The sequence below is a fragment of the Girardinichthys multiradiatus genome, chromosome 11 (assembly GCF_021462225.1).
Source record: "Girardinichthys multiradiatus isolate DD_20200921_A chromosome 11, DD_fGirMul_XY1, whole genome shotgun sequence".
NCBI classification, from domain to species: domain Eukaryota; kingdom Metazoa; phylum Chordata; class Actinopteri; order Cyprinodontiformes; family Goodeidae; genus Girardinichthys; species Girardinichthys multiradiatus.
Window position 1 is genome coordinate 11,673,550 of NC_061804.1, and position 16,051 is coordinate 11,689,600.

The 16,051-nt window shown below is 40.0% G+C and overlaps 1 protein-coding gene across 1 annotated transcript in view; it reads left to right on the forward strand.

Moving 5' to 3' along the window:
- Positions 1–16,051, forward strand: part of tecta (tectorin alpha) — a 46,127-nt gene that overhangs the window by 14,882 nt on the left and 15,194 nt on the right. The window contains exons 10-14 of the mRNA XM_047378616.1: positions 85–655; positions 4,729–5,354; positions 7,457–8,114; positions 11,420–11,619; positions 12,665–13,045. Of these exons, the coding sequence (XP_047234572.1) occupies positions 85–655; positions 4,729–5,354; positions 7,457–8,114; positions 11,420–11,619; positions 12,665–13,045 (2,436 nt within the window). The remainder of the gene's footprint in view (positions 1–84; positions 656–4,728; positions 5,355–7,456; positions 8,115–11,419; positions 11,620–12,664; positions 13,046–16,051) is intronic.

The window sequence follows — 16,051 nt, forward strand, 5'->3', positions numbered from 1 at the left end:
TATTTTCTTTAGTTTTTTTTTATTATTTCTTCTTCTGTTGGTAAAAGTCTAGCTTCTGCAACATTTGTGTTTTTTCTCACCCAGGTGAATGGTGAACCAATTGTTCTCCCATTTGTCCATCCAATGGAGACAATGATGATCTACAAGGCACCAGGAAATGCGACCGTGGTGGAGTCCAGAGGTCTGCTCCGCGTCCATTACACCCGCCAGGGATTCCTTAACATCTCTCTCTCCACCATCTTCTACAACGTTACATGTGGCTTATGTGGCGTCTTCAACAGCAACGCCACGGATGACCTGCGCCTGCCCAACGGTCGCCTTGCAGAAAATACTGAACAGTTCACAGAAGGCTGGAAATCGATTGCAGATGACCTTACCTGCAATGGGGACTGCGACGACCTGTATCGTATGTGCACAGACCTGCGTCTTTACCAGAGTCCTTGGATGTGTGGAAACATCAATGACCCAGGAAATAGCTCCTTTCTGGCGTGCCACTCTGTTGTCAATCCTTCACCGTTCTTCAGGAACTGCTTGTACAACATGTGCGTAAGGGAAGGAAACCGCTCAGCCCTTTGCTCCTCTCTCCAGGCTTATGCCTCAGCCTGTCAGGATGCCCAAGTGGGCCTTGCTTCCTGGAGGAGTGCGACCAACTGTCGTGAGTTGATATTGTTTTACATGAAAGAGATCATTCTTCATGGGGATTTCTCTCTCCCATAAAGCATTATGCAGCTTTTTGTGTGTTAAATGTCACAGGGTATTCATTGCTTCTTTTCTATGCTGTTCGTTATTCTTCCTAACTATATCCGTTAAATAATTTGCTGTCAAGATATTCGCTCTCTCCATATTGGAGGTAAAAAGCAATAATAGAGCTCACGGTTACAGGAGGATCCTCGCAAATTGGCTTAAAATGATCCAAACTGTGAAGGTAGAAGTGACTAAAGCCAAATCTCACCTGAAAATGTTTTGTACATCCATTTGTCCATATCTACAAAACATAGTTGTTTCGCAGCCTCTAGTTAGAAAATATGAAATGATGTCGATGGTCTGTTGCTTTGTGTAAACCAGCGTCATTTTGACATGATGAAAGCTACCACCCACAACTATGTTGCCACATATATTTGTCCAACTAAAACATCTAAATCATTAATTTTAATTAAACAGTATTTTAACAAACCTAATTCTTCAACAGGTAAATAAGTTGAGCATTTAGAGCCAAATCCTGTGTGGCCAAAACTTGGTTTCCAGATAAAAACCAACAGAATGGCTAGACAGTACTGGACAAAAATGTTTCCCAGTGAGTGACTGTAAGAGATAAGTCAAATATGGACATGCTGAAAGAAGCTGTCTGTAAACTGGCAAAATATTTAATGTCTGCTTATGGGTAAAATATACTATATTAAGATAACTTTTTTGTTGGGGTGCTGGGGGGCTCAGTTGGTAGAGCAGCCACACCATGTGAAGAAGCTATGGTCCTTGATGCAGCTGTCCTGGTTTCGATTCCTGGTCTTGTTACAATTGCTGCTAGCTACCCCTTCTCTCTAAACCCTCTTTCCTGTCAAATTACTGTTCAACAAATCCCACTTTGGCAGAACAAATGGTACAATAGTTTGGGTCTGCCAGCCCAACTATTGATTCTGAAAAACTAAAGTTGAAAGAGTTTTTTTGTATAAAATTGTCAGATTTAAATGTCCAAGTTGTCCAATCTATAGTTTTCCTTTAGGCACCTTAAGATCAACTAATAAACCTTGTTTTAATTTATTTTAATATTAATTGATCACAGCTTTATTGATTTGTGTCAAAATGTTGATTGTTGACATAATTAAAGTGGCCAGATGGAGACAGTAACATCATGAGGAAGACAGTTAAACACGACATCATGCAATAAAACTTGAGCTGAATTTCTGTTTAAAGTAAATAAAAGGTTTAATAATATGTTCAGCTCACAGGATAACTTCAGATTTTATCAATAATTTAAAAAAGAAACAAGAATCCCCATTTTTAAATAATCTGTGATCAGTGTAAAACGGTTCAGTCCAGGTTTGATCAGTCCATATTTTCTGGTTCCTAATACTTAAAAAAAATTATTTTTTGTGTTTTCACAAATAGAATAAAGAGGTTATTCATTTCAGACTGTATTTTATATTATCTGTAAAATCACCCACTTCAAATTTGATCAAAGTATTTTAGATTTTGAACTGCAGAGGATCAAATTCATTGCAGACATATTAAAAATCTCATCGAAAGGTTACTAACCTTATGTTAACTTATTCTTGTCTTTTTGTTTTGGATAATTTTTAACAAATGCTGCCATAAACATAATTAAAAGTTGCTAATTTAAGCAAATAACGTCTAGTTAACTACACCACAATCACAGCGATAGCCAGGAGCCATTTACCCAAACCGTAAACCCTGACCCCAGCCTTTCCTGTGGCGGTGAGTGGAGATGCCACGTTCTGGTGGAACTTTTTCTACCAACGGTCACATTTAGAGATTCACAGACCAGAATATAGTCACTGATTTTCAGTCTTGACCTAACGATATAAATTTTAGCCAATTACAATTTTTTCCTTGAGAGCTAGAATATAAGAAGCAGAGCTGCACACTAAAATAAGATTTTAGTGTGTGAAATGTCTCGATCGAAAAGAATTGTTTGGATTCAATATTTGGTAGGCTAGAGTATTTCATGTGCAATGCATTCAAAGTCTGAAAGTTGGATGGACTGTCAGTCCCTTCTATGCCCACATCTAATCTAGATCTTAGTGACCAAGATGCTAAAGCTCGAAGAGAATGGTGTCAACATTTTGATGGAAAGGAAAGGAAAATGTGGGCTAATTGTAATCGATATCGACGACAATAATTTTCCTGTTTCGCATTTTCTTGACATAACGTAGTCCTGATGACAAGATATCGAACAGCATTCAGTATAGGTTTTATAGTGATTAGCCCTGTTAGCATGGTTAGCTTTGTTTATATGAAACTTAACCTGTACACTGAGATTTCTGAAAGGCTTCCACCATTTCCAAATCTAGCATGTTCCATGACAAAAGTTCAGCACTGAAAAGGATAAAATAGAGTAACGTTAATGTAATACGTCAGCCATCCTGTTGTCTACTCATAGTTTCACTCTCTCTCACTCTCCTGCAGCCTCAATGAACTGCAAACATGTCCTGACATGTTATGGAAAATATAGCTTCTTATATCGCTGTGCTTACTCAGACTTTCTTTTAAACACATTATTAATGCTAAAACAAGCTAGCACTGAGTCTTTTTCCCACAGCAACAGCTTCTACTTCGAAGAGTGTTGTTGTCAGCTTGACCTGGTACCACTTACTATAGTGCCTTCATTGATCAGAAAAATATTTGCTTTTCACCGGTCAGAGTCAGTTCAGGCAGAAATTGGCTATATCCAAACTTTAAGTCATTTCTCTGCGCACGTTGTCCCATTTTAATATCAGCAGATATTAAGATCTTGTTCTGGCCCTTTAAATCAGTTACAACATTAATGTTGCACATTTGTTAGCCTGAATACAATTGTAGTTCCCATATATTCAGTTGTAACATGAACTTGTTTATTGCCCACCTCCTGGCTCTAAGTGTTTATTGTCCACAATGGATCCATATAACTTGCAATAAACCCATTAAAAGTTGTAGTCATCATTTAGGTCACTGTCAGACTAACTGTTGTACTATATTTAACAATCTTATGGGATAGCAGTTAAAACAGGAATTCCATGCTACTCCTACTCTCATTGTGCACTGTAAGTAAGTAAAGTTTATTTTTAAGGTGGTTTTGTCAAAATAAAAACATCTTTAGCTGCTTTTTAAAAGATTAGCAAAGTCAAGATAACAGAAAGATGGAGGGAAGGTCTTCCACAGCCCGAGGGCCACAGCTTTGAAAGATCTGAGCCTCAGATAACCTCTGACCACAGGATCTCAGATCACACGAGTGAGAACTAAACTTTTTAGAGTCCACCAGTACAAAGAGACTGAAATGGGCATGATATGTTTTCTCTGTCAGAAGTCTTGCAACTGCATCGTGGACTGACTGGAGAAGGGCAACTGTTTCGCTAGTTCTGGTGTGAAGAGGTAAAGCTGTGAAAGATCATCTCAAGCTCAGTTTTTGAGACAAGACTTTGTTCCTCAGTTGGAAGGAGCAGTGATTTGTTACCTGTTAAAATTGACACTCGTAAATCCTTTGAGTAAAAAATCACACCAAGGTTTGTAAGGCTGGACTGATTGATTGTAGATTGAGAACCTTTCAGTCTCTTATGAATTCAGCTGTAGGTAATTGTTACGTCACCACTGTTTGATGTTGAACCAGCTTTTCAGCAATCATGACAGCCTATGGTATTCAGTCAACTTGAATGAAAAATAACTGAACATCATCGGCATTAGGATGGTAAGAAATTTCAGGTATTTTTAAAACTAGAGTAAAAATTTAAAACACGAAAAAGATAGGTCCTATAACTGAACCCTGTGGTACTCCACATATCAAACTTCTAGATATAGACATGATCTTGTTGGCAGAAACACTGTAGAGTCCGGCCAGATTTGCTGACTATATCGTAGAGCCCATTAATCTAAATACTGTGACCAGGAGTGCAAAACGCAGATGTTAGATTGAGCAAACACAGAACCCAATTCCTGATTCTCTGCTTCAGCTGATTAAAAGCTCTGCTTTAAATTGGTTTTTTCTCCTTCTTTACCTTTATCCTGACTCCCCATCAGCTCTCCCTTGTCCAGAGAACAGTCATTTCGACGAATGCACGACCGCCTGCCCTTTGACCTGCTCCAACCTAGACGAGGGCCCCGAGGACCCGTGCCCTCTGCCGTGTCAGGAGGGCTGCCAATGTGAAGACGGCTTTGCACTGCAGGATGGCCTGTGCGTGGCGCGGAGCGATTGTGGCTGCATGTACCACGGTCACCAGGTGGCCACCAACCAGACTTTCTGGACAGACTGGGAATGCCAGGAGCGCTGTTACTGCAACGGCTCTGACAACAGTGTATACTGTCAGCTCACCCCCTGTCATCCTGAGGAGTACTGCCAGGAGAACGATAGCCTGTACTTCTGCCAGCAACGCACCGAAGCCTTGTGTGTGGCTGCCGGTTACGGCCATTTTCTGTCATTTACGGGCACGCCGTTTGAGCTTCAGAGCTCCTGTACTCTTAAGATGGCCACCACCATTTGTAGGCGCAGAGAGCCAGCAGGGACAAGTGGAGTTTTCCCTCGGTTTAAACTGGCAGTTCGTAATGAGGAACGAGACACTGGGCAGGCAATCTGGGCGAGGGGCTTTGTGCTGGAGGTTTACGAGTATGAAATAGAAGTTTCTCGAAGCTACAAAAACACTGTAACTGTAAGTATATGAAAAACTGTAAAGTACTACACAACTTTTAGCTGTTTTTCACATTGCTCCAAGAGAAACTTGTGTAATCCTCTATAGTGGTCTTAATCAATATTTTCTGTTCTACTGAAGTTTTTTAGTTTGTCTTTGGAATTTGGCGGCTTTGTCACTCTTTTACTGTTAAGTCCTAAAAATCAGCAGTTTTGGAGAACAAAAAGGTGTGAATAATATTCTCATTGTCGACCTTTACAGATGCAATTGATCCTTTTCAGGCTGGAACGGTAATACAACAGATTTTAATGACTTTTAAATACAAGAATTCGGTGCACAAAATTAAATTTATTGGGTTTGTTTTACTCTGATCCACAGGGTCAAAATTGTACAGTTACATTCAAAACATTCTGTGGACTTAAATGAACAATAAAGCTGGATACTAACAGCTTTATTGTTCAGTAAACAATGCAGAGAAATACAAGTAATCTAAATAAAACAACATGCCCACTTAAACACTTAGGAATGATTCTAAACACACATCCATATTGGTTTTGAAATGAACAAAGGTTCTGAAATGACCTTCCCAAAGCCCCAACCTTAAATCTGTTAAACATTTGTGGACTGGAAACCAACCCGTTTAAGTGAACTCCACCAATTCTGTTGTCGAATATACAGCTTGAATGATGCCAGAACCTTGATGATGGTTACAGTTCAATTCAATTCAATTCAGTTTATTTATATGCCGCCAATTCACAACACATGTTGTCTCAAGGCACTTCACAACAGTCAGGTTCATACATTCCAATTAATCGTAACCATTGAACAGTGCAGTCAGATTCAGTTATTTATTCAAATTGGATAAAATGTTTTTCTGTCCAAGGAAACCCAGCAGATTGCATCCAGTCAGTGACTTGCAGCATTCACTCCTCCTGGATGAGCATGTAGAGACAGTGGACAGTCACTGGCATTGACTTTGCAGCAATCCCTCATACTGAGCATGCATGTAGCAACTGTGGAGAGGAAAAACTCCCTTTTAACAGGAAGAAACCTCCAGCAGAACCAGAACCAGGCTCAGTGTGAGCAGCCATCTGCCACGACCCACTGGAGGTTTGAGAGAACAGAGCAGAGACACACAAAGCCTGTGGTATACGTTCAACTCTCTGAAGGACATTTGACCAAATATTGGTGGGGGCGTATGTATATATTTGAGCCTGCATGTAATTGACCCTGTATGATTTAGAAAAAGGTGCACAATAAATTAAAACTTGTGCTTCCTATTCTTGTTTTTAAAAACCATGTGTGTTGCATAATCATTCCACACCAACATTAACAACATTCACACAGATCTACAGCAAATTAAGAGTATCTGACAGTTAAATACAGCAATGATCTGACACAGGACCCGATTCTCTACGACATGGCAGGTTTTCTGCTTGCAGCTTTTAGAAATTATTTTTTTGGAGCTGAAATTCAGTTTTTTCAGGATTCAACTAAATAAATTTGATAGAACGCCTTAGTGACAGGCTGCTGACTTCTTCAGATCTCATTTGAAACAGTTTCTTTGCTAAGTTCTCAAGACTTTTTGAGTTCATCTGAGAACACCTGTCACATGCAAGGAGATCATTAACATTGACCTATTTTAACACTTTTTTTCTGCCCTCTGAAGGTCACAGTTGTTGCATTTTGAGAGGACGTGTTATTTCTAATCAAGCCGATAGAATAACCAGGCAGTGGGGGTGAATTCCTCTTTGATTGGCTTAAGGAGGATCTAATTTCAATGGGCATCTTTTATCAGGCTGGATTTGGCTCAGACGAAACCCAGACCCTGAGCGACACTTGGACCAGGTTCACAAACCGACCAAAAGATCTGAGGACGCACCTCCACACATTTAACTGCTGTTCACACACACCCACACTGGTCTTTCTTATTTCTCCCCACGTCACTCTTGTCCTTACAGGTTCTTGTGTAAGTCAGTCCTTACAGCATCCATTCATCCCCTGGGTTTCCCCACATAGCTGTTAAAACATGAATGTCAGCAGGATTACAAACTAACTTGATGCTGGAAATCACTCAGGTGGGAATGTTTAAAACCACACTCAGTTATACTGTCGTCACTCAGGTCAATAAGGAGCGTCTGTACCTTCCCCTGAAGCTGGGTCCAGGAAAGGTCAACATGTCCTCCTTGGGGATGCTGCTTATTCTGGAGACGGACTTCGGCCTGAAAGTGTCGTATGACTGGAACACGCTCCTTCTGCTGACGCTACCCCGAGACCTTTACAACACTTCCTGTGGCCTCTGCCAGGGCATGCCCTTATCCCCACCCACCCTAACCACCACAGACTGGGGCATGACCTGGGCAGAGAGGGACACTTTCTGCCAGGTGGGCTGTGGTGACTCCTGTCCACGCTGTGGGCTCGGAGACAAGAGCATGCTGAACACTGCTCCACTCATTGTGGCCGACTCCAGCATGGACAATGACAACGAAGAGGAGCCAAATGGAGTCGCCACTGGCATACGCTTCCACGTTGGAGACGGACTCTACGTCTTTGTGGAGCCCGAGGCCGTGAGGCTGTGTGGGCTGATTGTTGACCGTGGGGGTGTGTTTGCACGCTGTCACAGCAAGGTGGTGCCAGCGTTCTTTTATCAGAGCTGCTTGCAGGACACTTGTTTGGATCAAGGAGCTCAGGATACGATCTGTAACTGGCTACAGGTCTATGCCAGCACCTGTCAGACCCAGGGAGTGCCTGTAACCGGCTGGAGGAGTGACACGCCGTGTGGTGAGTCTTCCCATCTGTTTTTCAGCCCAAACGTAGAATGTACAGTGCTGTGAAAAAGTATGTGCTCCCTTACAGATTTCTTCTGTTTTTGCTATGTTGTCACACTAAAATGTTTCAAATCATCAAATAATTTTGTATGTCCGACAAAGATAACCTGAGAAAATACAAAAAGCAGTTGACATTTTTCAGTTATTAAGGGGAAACAAATCTATCCAAAACAACCTGGTTCTATGTGTAAACGTAATTATCGCCTAACACTAAAAACTGGTTGTTCTACTCTTTGCAGCAAGAACAGCCATTCGGAGTTTATAATAACTGGTAATAAGTTTTTCATCACCGTGGAGGAATTGTGGCCCACTCTGCTCTGCAGAATTGTTTGAATTCAGCGATGTTTGAAGATTTTTTAGCACGAGTGGCCAGAGAATGTTTTCCAAGAAGTTCTGGACATCATCAAGATGTTCTTTGGTAAATGTGTGACGGGCCTTTGTGTTATTTGAGGTCAGTAGTGGTTCTGGTCTTAGAATTCTTTCATGGAGGCCCTTTCTTCCCAATCTTTCTTTCTGATTATTGAATCATGACCTCTGACCTTAACTAAGGCAGCGAGGCCTCCTGAGCTTTAGATGTTGTTCTGGGTCCTTCTGTGACCTCCTGGATGAGCCCTTTTTGGTCGACCAGCCACTTCTGGGAAGGTTCTCCACTGTTCCATGTTTCTCCATGTGTGGGTAGTGGTTCTGTTCTCTCTGTAGTTCTCTGCAGTTCAAAGCTTTAGACGTGGCTTTGTAATCATTTTGAGACAAAAAAATGCCAGTGACTTTGTTTCTCATATGTTCTTGAATTTTTTAGATGGGGCCTTGATATGTTGCTTTTTGTGATGTTTATGTCTACTTCACGTTGTCAGACAGGTTCTACAGTATATGAGTGATTTCTTGATTCTACAGGTCAGACAATAATCAAGCCTGGGTGTGAATGTTGAAATTAAACTGGTGAAAGAGGGGCAATGTCCTTTTCACACAGAGCCATATTGGTCTGAACATTTGTTTTTGTTCCTGAATAAAGTCAATTTGTCATCTACTCTTGTTATTATAGTTTTTGGATGACCTGAAACATTGACAGAAAAACAAAAAATCTGTAAGTAGGTGTACAAATAATTTTGTGCCCATGGTTAGATATTCATACAAACTTTTTAAAACACTGATGCTGTTGGGCTGGTGTCCTGATGGTGCCAACACACCTGACCTAGTGGGTTAAAGCAGACACCTGCAGAACTTGATCACATGCTGGGGAGGGGGTTTAACCATTTGAATCTTTCTAAAACACGTGGAGCACTGAAGCCTGAGGATCAAAATGCAATACCACCTCAAAAACCGATGTTTACAGAAGTGATGCTCATATATGTATATAAGTCTTTGCTGCTTTGATTTGTAAAGTTAACAATAAAAGTGAGCTACTGAAGTCTGTAGATTGGTCCAAAAGGGCCACAGCTCACTAATTACATGAAAAATGATTACATGTGTCAGTCATTTTCTATACCACTTCTTAGTGGGTCACAGAGGAGCTGGTGCTTATCTCCAGCAGTCTATGGGCGGGTGGCGGGGTTCACCCTGGACAAGGCGCCAGTCCATCGCAGGGCAACACAAAACCAACCATGCACACACTCATTCACACACCTAACGGCAGTTTAGAGAGAGCAATTAACCTAACAGGCACGTCTTTGCACTATGGGAGGAAACCAGAGTACCCAGAGAGAATCCATGCATGCACAAGGAGAACATGCAAACTCAATGCAGAAAGACCCCTCGGCTGGGAGTCGAACCCAGGTCCTTCTTGCTGCAAGGCAACAGTGCTACCAACTGCGCCACCGTACCTAAATGTGTTGTTAATTTAATAAAATAGAGAACAAATATGTAGATCAAATGTATTTTCACATATATACATGCACACTACCGGTCAAAAGTTTTAGAACTTTCTCATTCACTGGTTCTTTTTATGTTCGTGAATATTTCCACTGTACATAGATTCTCACTGAAGGCATCAAAACCGTAAATGAACACATCTGGAATTATGTAGCAAGTAAAAAAATTGTAAAAGAACTTTAACTATGTTTTATATTTTAGATTCCTTAAAGTAGCCGCCTTCGCTGTGATGACTGAAATATTAACCTTTGACCTTCTCTTGATGAACCTCTGGGAAGTTCTTTCAAGACTCTCTGGAAAACCATTTCAGGTGACCACCTCATGAAGGTCATGGAGAGAACGCCAAGAGAGCAAAGCAGTGATCAGAGCAAATGGTGGCTGTTTTGTAATAATCTAAAATATAAAAATGTTTAGTTATTTCACACTTTTTGTTTACTACATAATTCCATTTGTGCTCACTCATAGTTTTGTTGCCTTTGGTGAGAATCTACAATTTAAATAAATAAAGTGACCCATTAAGTGAGAAATGTATCTAAAACTTTTGACAGGTAGTGTACACGTGTGTATATATACTGTAAATATAAATATACTGAATTATTTTCTCAATAAACATATTAATTTTATTTACAAAAATGCTTGATTTTATTGTTTATTGAATCATCTCATGATTGTGAAGTTCAGCAGATCATGAAGTTATTTTACCTGTCAATGGTAGTGGGTGGGACTAATAGTGCTACAGTCGGTTTAATTGGTCTAAAGGGACTTTCTGCGCAGGTTTAACCAATCAGATGTTAGGATCTACTTCTTCAGCTACAGTGATTATTTAAAAAGTTCTTACCAAAAAAAAAATATATATATATTTGTATATAATAGTAACAATTCTTAATTAAGAAATTTCACATATATTTATTTAACTATGCATTTTGTAAAATAATAAAAATAGATACATTTATTTATTTGTGCTTATTTATTTTAGTGATTTAATTTGACCCTAATTATAACATATGTAAATTATTATTTCATGAATTATTTATTAAATTGTAGTTTTTTTGACACCCGATATTTCTTTTGCTCATTTTTGTGTTGTTAAAAACAAATATTCATAATTTAGAGTTCTGCTGCTACTGCACATTAATGTTTTACCATTTTGCTTTTGTATGCATGAAGCAAATTAGATGTAATATGCAGATTAGTGATATTAATAACTTACAATACAAATATGACTATTGATGCTGTTGCATGTTGCAGAGATTAGGTTCTATATACCCTACATTCAGAAAAAAGGACAAAACAAAATATTTCCCATAAATTCAAAAGGTTTCCATGGTTTTACTAAACTGTACTGAGTTTGCAGAATAATCTGTTCACTTCTGCCAACCTTTCTGTTCCCAGTCCAGAGCTGTCCTCCAAACAGCCATTACTCCAGCTGCATGACGGTGTGCCCGCCCCAGTGCGCCCCGGCCCGCGGTCAGAGGGACTGCAACCAGGACTGCGTGGAGGGCTGCCAGTGTGACCTGGGCTATGTGCTCAATGGCAAGAGCTGCATCCTGTCCCAAAATTGTGGCTGCTACACTGATGGAAAATACTACGAGGTCAGCGATCACTCGAAAACTGTGGGAGAGCTCTAAACATGTCTTGCTTTCTTCATGTTTTCCTTCCAAGAAGATGTTTTAAAGTGGTTCTAATCAACAGTTGTCTGGACTTTCTGAATGTCTATAAAGTTTTTCTTTGGACTTTGGCTGCTTGTCCTTCAACTTTCAGCCCAGTCTTTGAACCTGAAAATGGCAGCATAGTGTGCAGTTTGTGTTTAAACATATGAAAACTGAGAAAGTGGAGGAGACCTGAAAAACGATTTCCAGCAGATATACACTATGTGTACATCAGGTCTTTAATTAAAAAAAAAAGAAAAAATCCAGCCTGACCCAGAACCTGAACCTGAACCAAAACCTGAGAGGTTCATTCATTCGGTCGATTTCTAACTTCAAGCCCAGCCAATAACTCACAGGCAATCACCTTGTTGGTCTCTGTCTGTCAAACTGGGTCATCCCTGGTACAGAAAGCTAACTTGTTCTGCTGTTTAGTTTAGTAAAACTTAAAAGCATTAATTAAAAACTCATTATTTAAGAAGGGTGTAATTACTTTTTCACATGGTACCAGGCAGGTTAAAACTATTGTTTTCCCTGTAATAAATTAAATCATTTGAAAACTGTTTTTAGTTTATACTCAGGTTAGTTTTGTCTAATAGTCAAACTACAAAATAGTTAATGATTCAAATGTGACAAAAAGCAGAACAAATTTGTTATCAGGCTAAATACTTTTTTCAGCATGGTATGCAATTTTGTTAACAAAAATATTTTAAATAAAAATTCAAAAAATTTGGATATGATACAAAACAATTTTAAAGACTAGAAATAAAATATGGCATCAAAAACTACTCTAAGAAATGTTTGATATAAAGATTGTTTTGACGATCTGAAAAGTTTAAGTTTAACAAAAAGCAAAACCACAGGAAATCTGTAAAGAGGCTACATACCTTTTCATTGCACTGCATAAAGAAATGTCTCAATATTGTTCCTTGGTAATGAAGCTCATTATCTATTATAATTCCTTTTAACATCTGAACTGTTTCCCCTTCAGCCCAAGCAGCTGTTCTGGAACAGTGACTGCACCAAACGCTGCCAGTGCATCGGACGAAACCTGATCCAGTGCGACCCGAGGCGCTGTAAGGCGGAGGAAGAGTGCACTCTGCGATTCGGGGTCCGAGGCTGCTTTGCACGCCGCTCTCAGCACTGCGTGGCATCAGGTGGGGGAGTCTTCAGGACGTTTGACGGGGCATCACTGCGTCTCCCGGCCTCCTGCTCCTTCGTTCTGTCCACAAACTGCCGCAAGCTGCCTGACCTCTCCTTCCAGCTCATCGCTAACTTTGACAAATGGAGCACGCCCAACCTCACCACCATATCTCATGTCTACCTTTACATAAACGAGGAGAATATACTCATCTCTGGCAGCACTGTCAAGGTAAAAACACATTATCCAGGCTCTCCAATGCCTCACAGTTCCACATTTGTTCCAAATAGATGCTGAAAAAAGAGCTGGTACTGAGTATCAGTACCTGTTGGAAAGCCCTAAAAACCAAGCCGAGCTGAAACTAGTGGAAAAAGTTATGGACTCAACTTTCAAAGCTTTAATTTCCCTCTCATGATATCAGTCTTTTGCTGATTTCTAAGGCAAATATATCATTTGAAAAAATGGGCCAAACGTTCTAGCTTGATTTCATCAGAACTTTATACATTTTGGTCCTTCAGTGTTGCTCTGGGCCTTCTGCCAACATCCTGGGCCAGTTTTGTGTTTAATCAGTTTTTGTAATGTCCCTTTTGTCCCATCGTTTCTCCAGTTACTATGGTGACTAACTTGACTGTGGCATGGTTTATAGGCAACGCTTGGGATTTTGTTTTGTCTCCTTCTGTCTCCTTTTTGCAGTGAAATCCTCCTTTAACCTCCAAAAACTGCACAGTCTGAGTATTCAAGACAAGGAAACCTTAATATGACCCATTCTACGTACAGGACTGTCCAAACATTTGTTGTTAACTCTCCTTTTATAATACTTCGCTTTCCAACAGCCAGACTTTACTTTATTCTTTTAAAGTGGGTTTAATCAGTAGTTCTCCAGGCTTTCTGCAGGTCTTTTTAAGAGCTATTCAGGGTGTAACCCCTCATCTTACACCCTTTAACCATGAATAGGATCGCAGAAGCACACTATCACTAAGACAACAAAGGGCTGTTAGCTGAAAACTCAGTCGATGACCACTTGAAGAAGGATGCATCTCTCAGGATCTCACGGTGTCACAGTTTCCTTTGATTCCTAAAGTCATGACTTTCAGATACCAGTCTGCTAGAGACAGCTTCTTGATTGGACACAGTTTCTTTTGTCCTCTGTGTTCTTTATCTGTCCAGAACATTTTCCTCATTTACTGAAGAACATGCTGGTCTGGTACCAGATGTGGGTAAACATTAATGAGTAAATAAAACTCAATAACCTTCAGATAACCAGCAGAACTACTAATGAAGACCACTTTAACATGTTACAAGAAAGGCCGCTGCTGAGGACTTGAGCAAAGTGCTGTTTTTAAATACTGGTTAAACCCAAAATACACAGAACCATCAACCTGAACCTTATGGGCTCTAAAAGTTTCATAGAATAATAGAACAATGTTGATTCTATTTTTATTCGTTTTGAGAAAGATGGGTGCAGTCACAGCATTTTCTAGTCACTTTTAGTTTTTTATGTTTCTGCTTTGTGTTGGTTCTGTTCCGTCTACTCTCTGAGAAACCCTTTAACACACTGAAGCAGATCCAAGACTAATCTCCATTTCCTTTGTTGTTGTCCAATTTACCGATTACCTCTCCGTGAACGGCCTGTTAGAGGTCCTGATTTCTGTCCATGCCATTCATCTCTAAGTGCTCTCACAGAGGTAGATAGAGAGTGTCTGGTAGCTTTAAATCCCAGTGTGCTTTAGTCCTGCTTGATCTAGGTGAGCCATTAACCACAACAGTGGCCTGAGAACGGTGTTGGCATTATCTGAAATGTGGTGAGATTATATTTACTAGGAGTCATCACAGCATCATCTCAGATTGTCATAATTCAATCAGTGACAAGTTTTATATTAATTAAGTACATATAGACACCACCAAACCATTGATCCTCATCAGAGGTGACGAAGGTATTAAATACAAACTCAAACGGAGGTGGATTGTACTGATTGGACTGTAATAGAAAATCATTAATGAGAAAGATGAAAAACTCTGATACTCATGAGAACATCTTCAAATAACAGCTCTCAGGTAGAAACAGTGAGGTCTGAGGACATTATTTACATCCCAGGATCTTTGCCACTGTGCAGATTTAAAGCAATGCTGTCAACCTACTGAATGGATTCACTACAGTAACAAGAGCACTGTGGAAAAACTATTTGGCCAGTTACAAAACACTCTTAATTAAAAGATGCACTATTGTGAATCAACCCCAGTTTTTGGAAAACTGAGTTCAATTTCAACAGCCAGGCTTTACTGTCACACCAGTAGGATCAAGACATCATGTAAATAGAACCTGTCTTACAACATGAAGTAGGCCAGAGCATCTGGTTGGCCATCACTTCTGATAAAAAAAAACAATAAATAGATCATGAATTAAAATGGTAAATGGTCTGCACTTGCATAGTGCTTTATCAAGTCCAAGGACCCCAAAAAGCTTTACACTACAATCAGTCAGCCACACATTCACACACTGACAGTGGTGAGCCACACTGTAGCTACAGCTACCCTGGGGCAGACTGACAGAAGTGAGGCTGCCATACAATCAGGAGGCGGATCGAGGATTTGAACCGGCAACCCACCGGTTACAGGTAATCCCTACCACTGACACCACCGTTGTCCCCTTAATTAACAGTAAATGTACCTCACATTCTTGCTAACATAAATTAAATATCTCGAAGGGTAATTGTAAATACAAATAAGAAAACATTACATAATACTTTATTTATGTGAAACTTTAAGTTTTCATCCACACTGGGTTGAAGCCCAAGGAGTAAAAATAGGTTTTCAATGGAGATTTAAAATCTGCCATTGAAGGAGGCTGCCGGATCTGGAGTTGTGTTCCAAAGGTTTAGAACCTGGAGCAGCAAAGGCTCTATCACCATGTCCAAGAACAACTGGTCCGCTGATCTAAGGGATCTAAGATGGTCTGACAGGTAAGATGGGGCACAACCATAAGGAAAAACATAGAAAATGACTTTAAAATGAACTAGAAGTCAGTCAAGAGAGACTAAAACAGGGTTATGTGTGCTCACCTGTTTGTGCCAGTTAAAAATTGAGCCGCTGCATTCTGAACCAGTTTTACTCGTTCAATAGATTTGAAACAAGTGTTCATTACAATAATCCAGCCGAGAGGTAATGAAAGCATGAGTAACTGTTTTAAGATTTAATTTAGATAGAAAGGATTTGAATTTGATAGTTGTTTGTACTAAA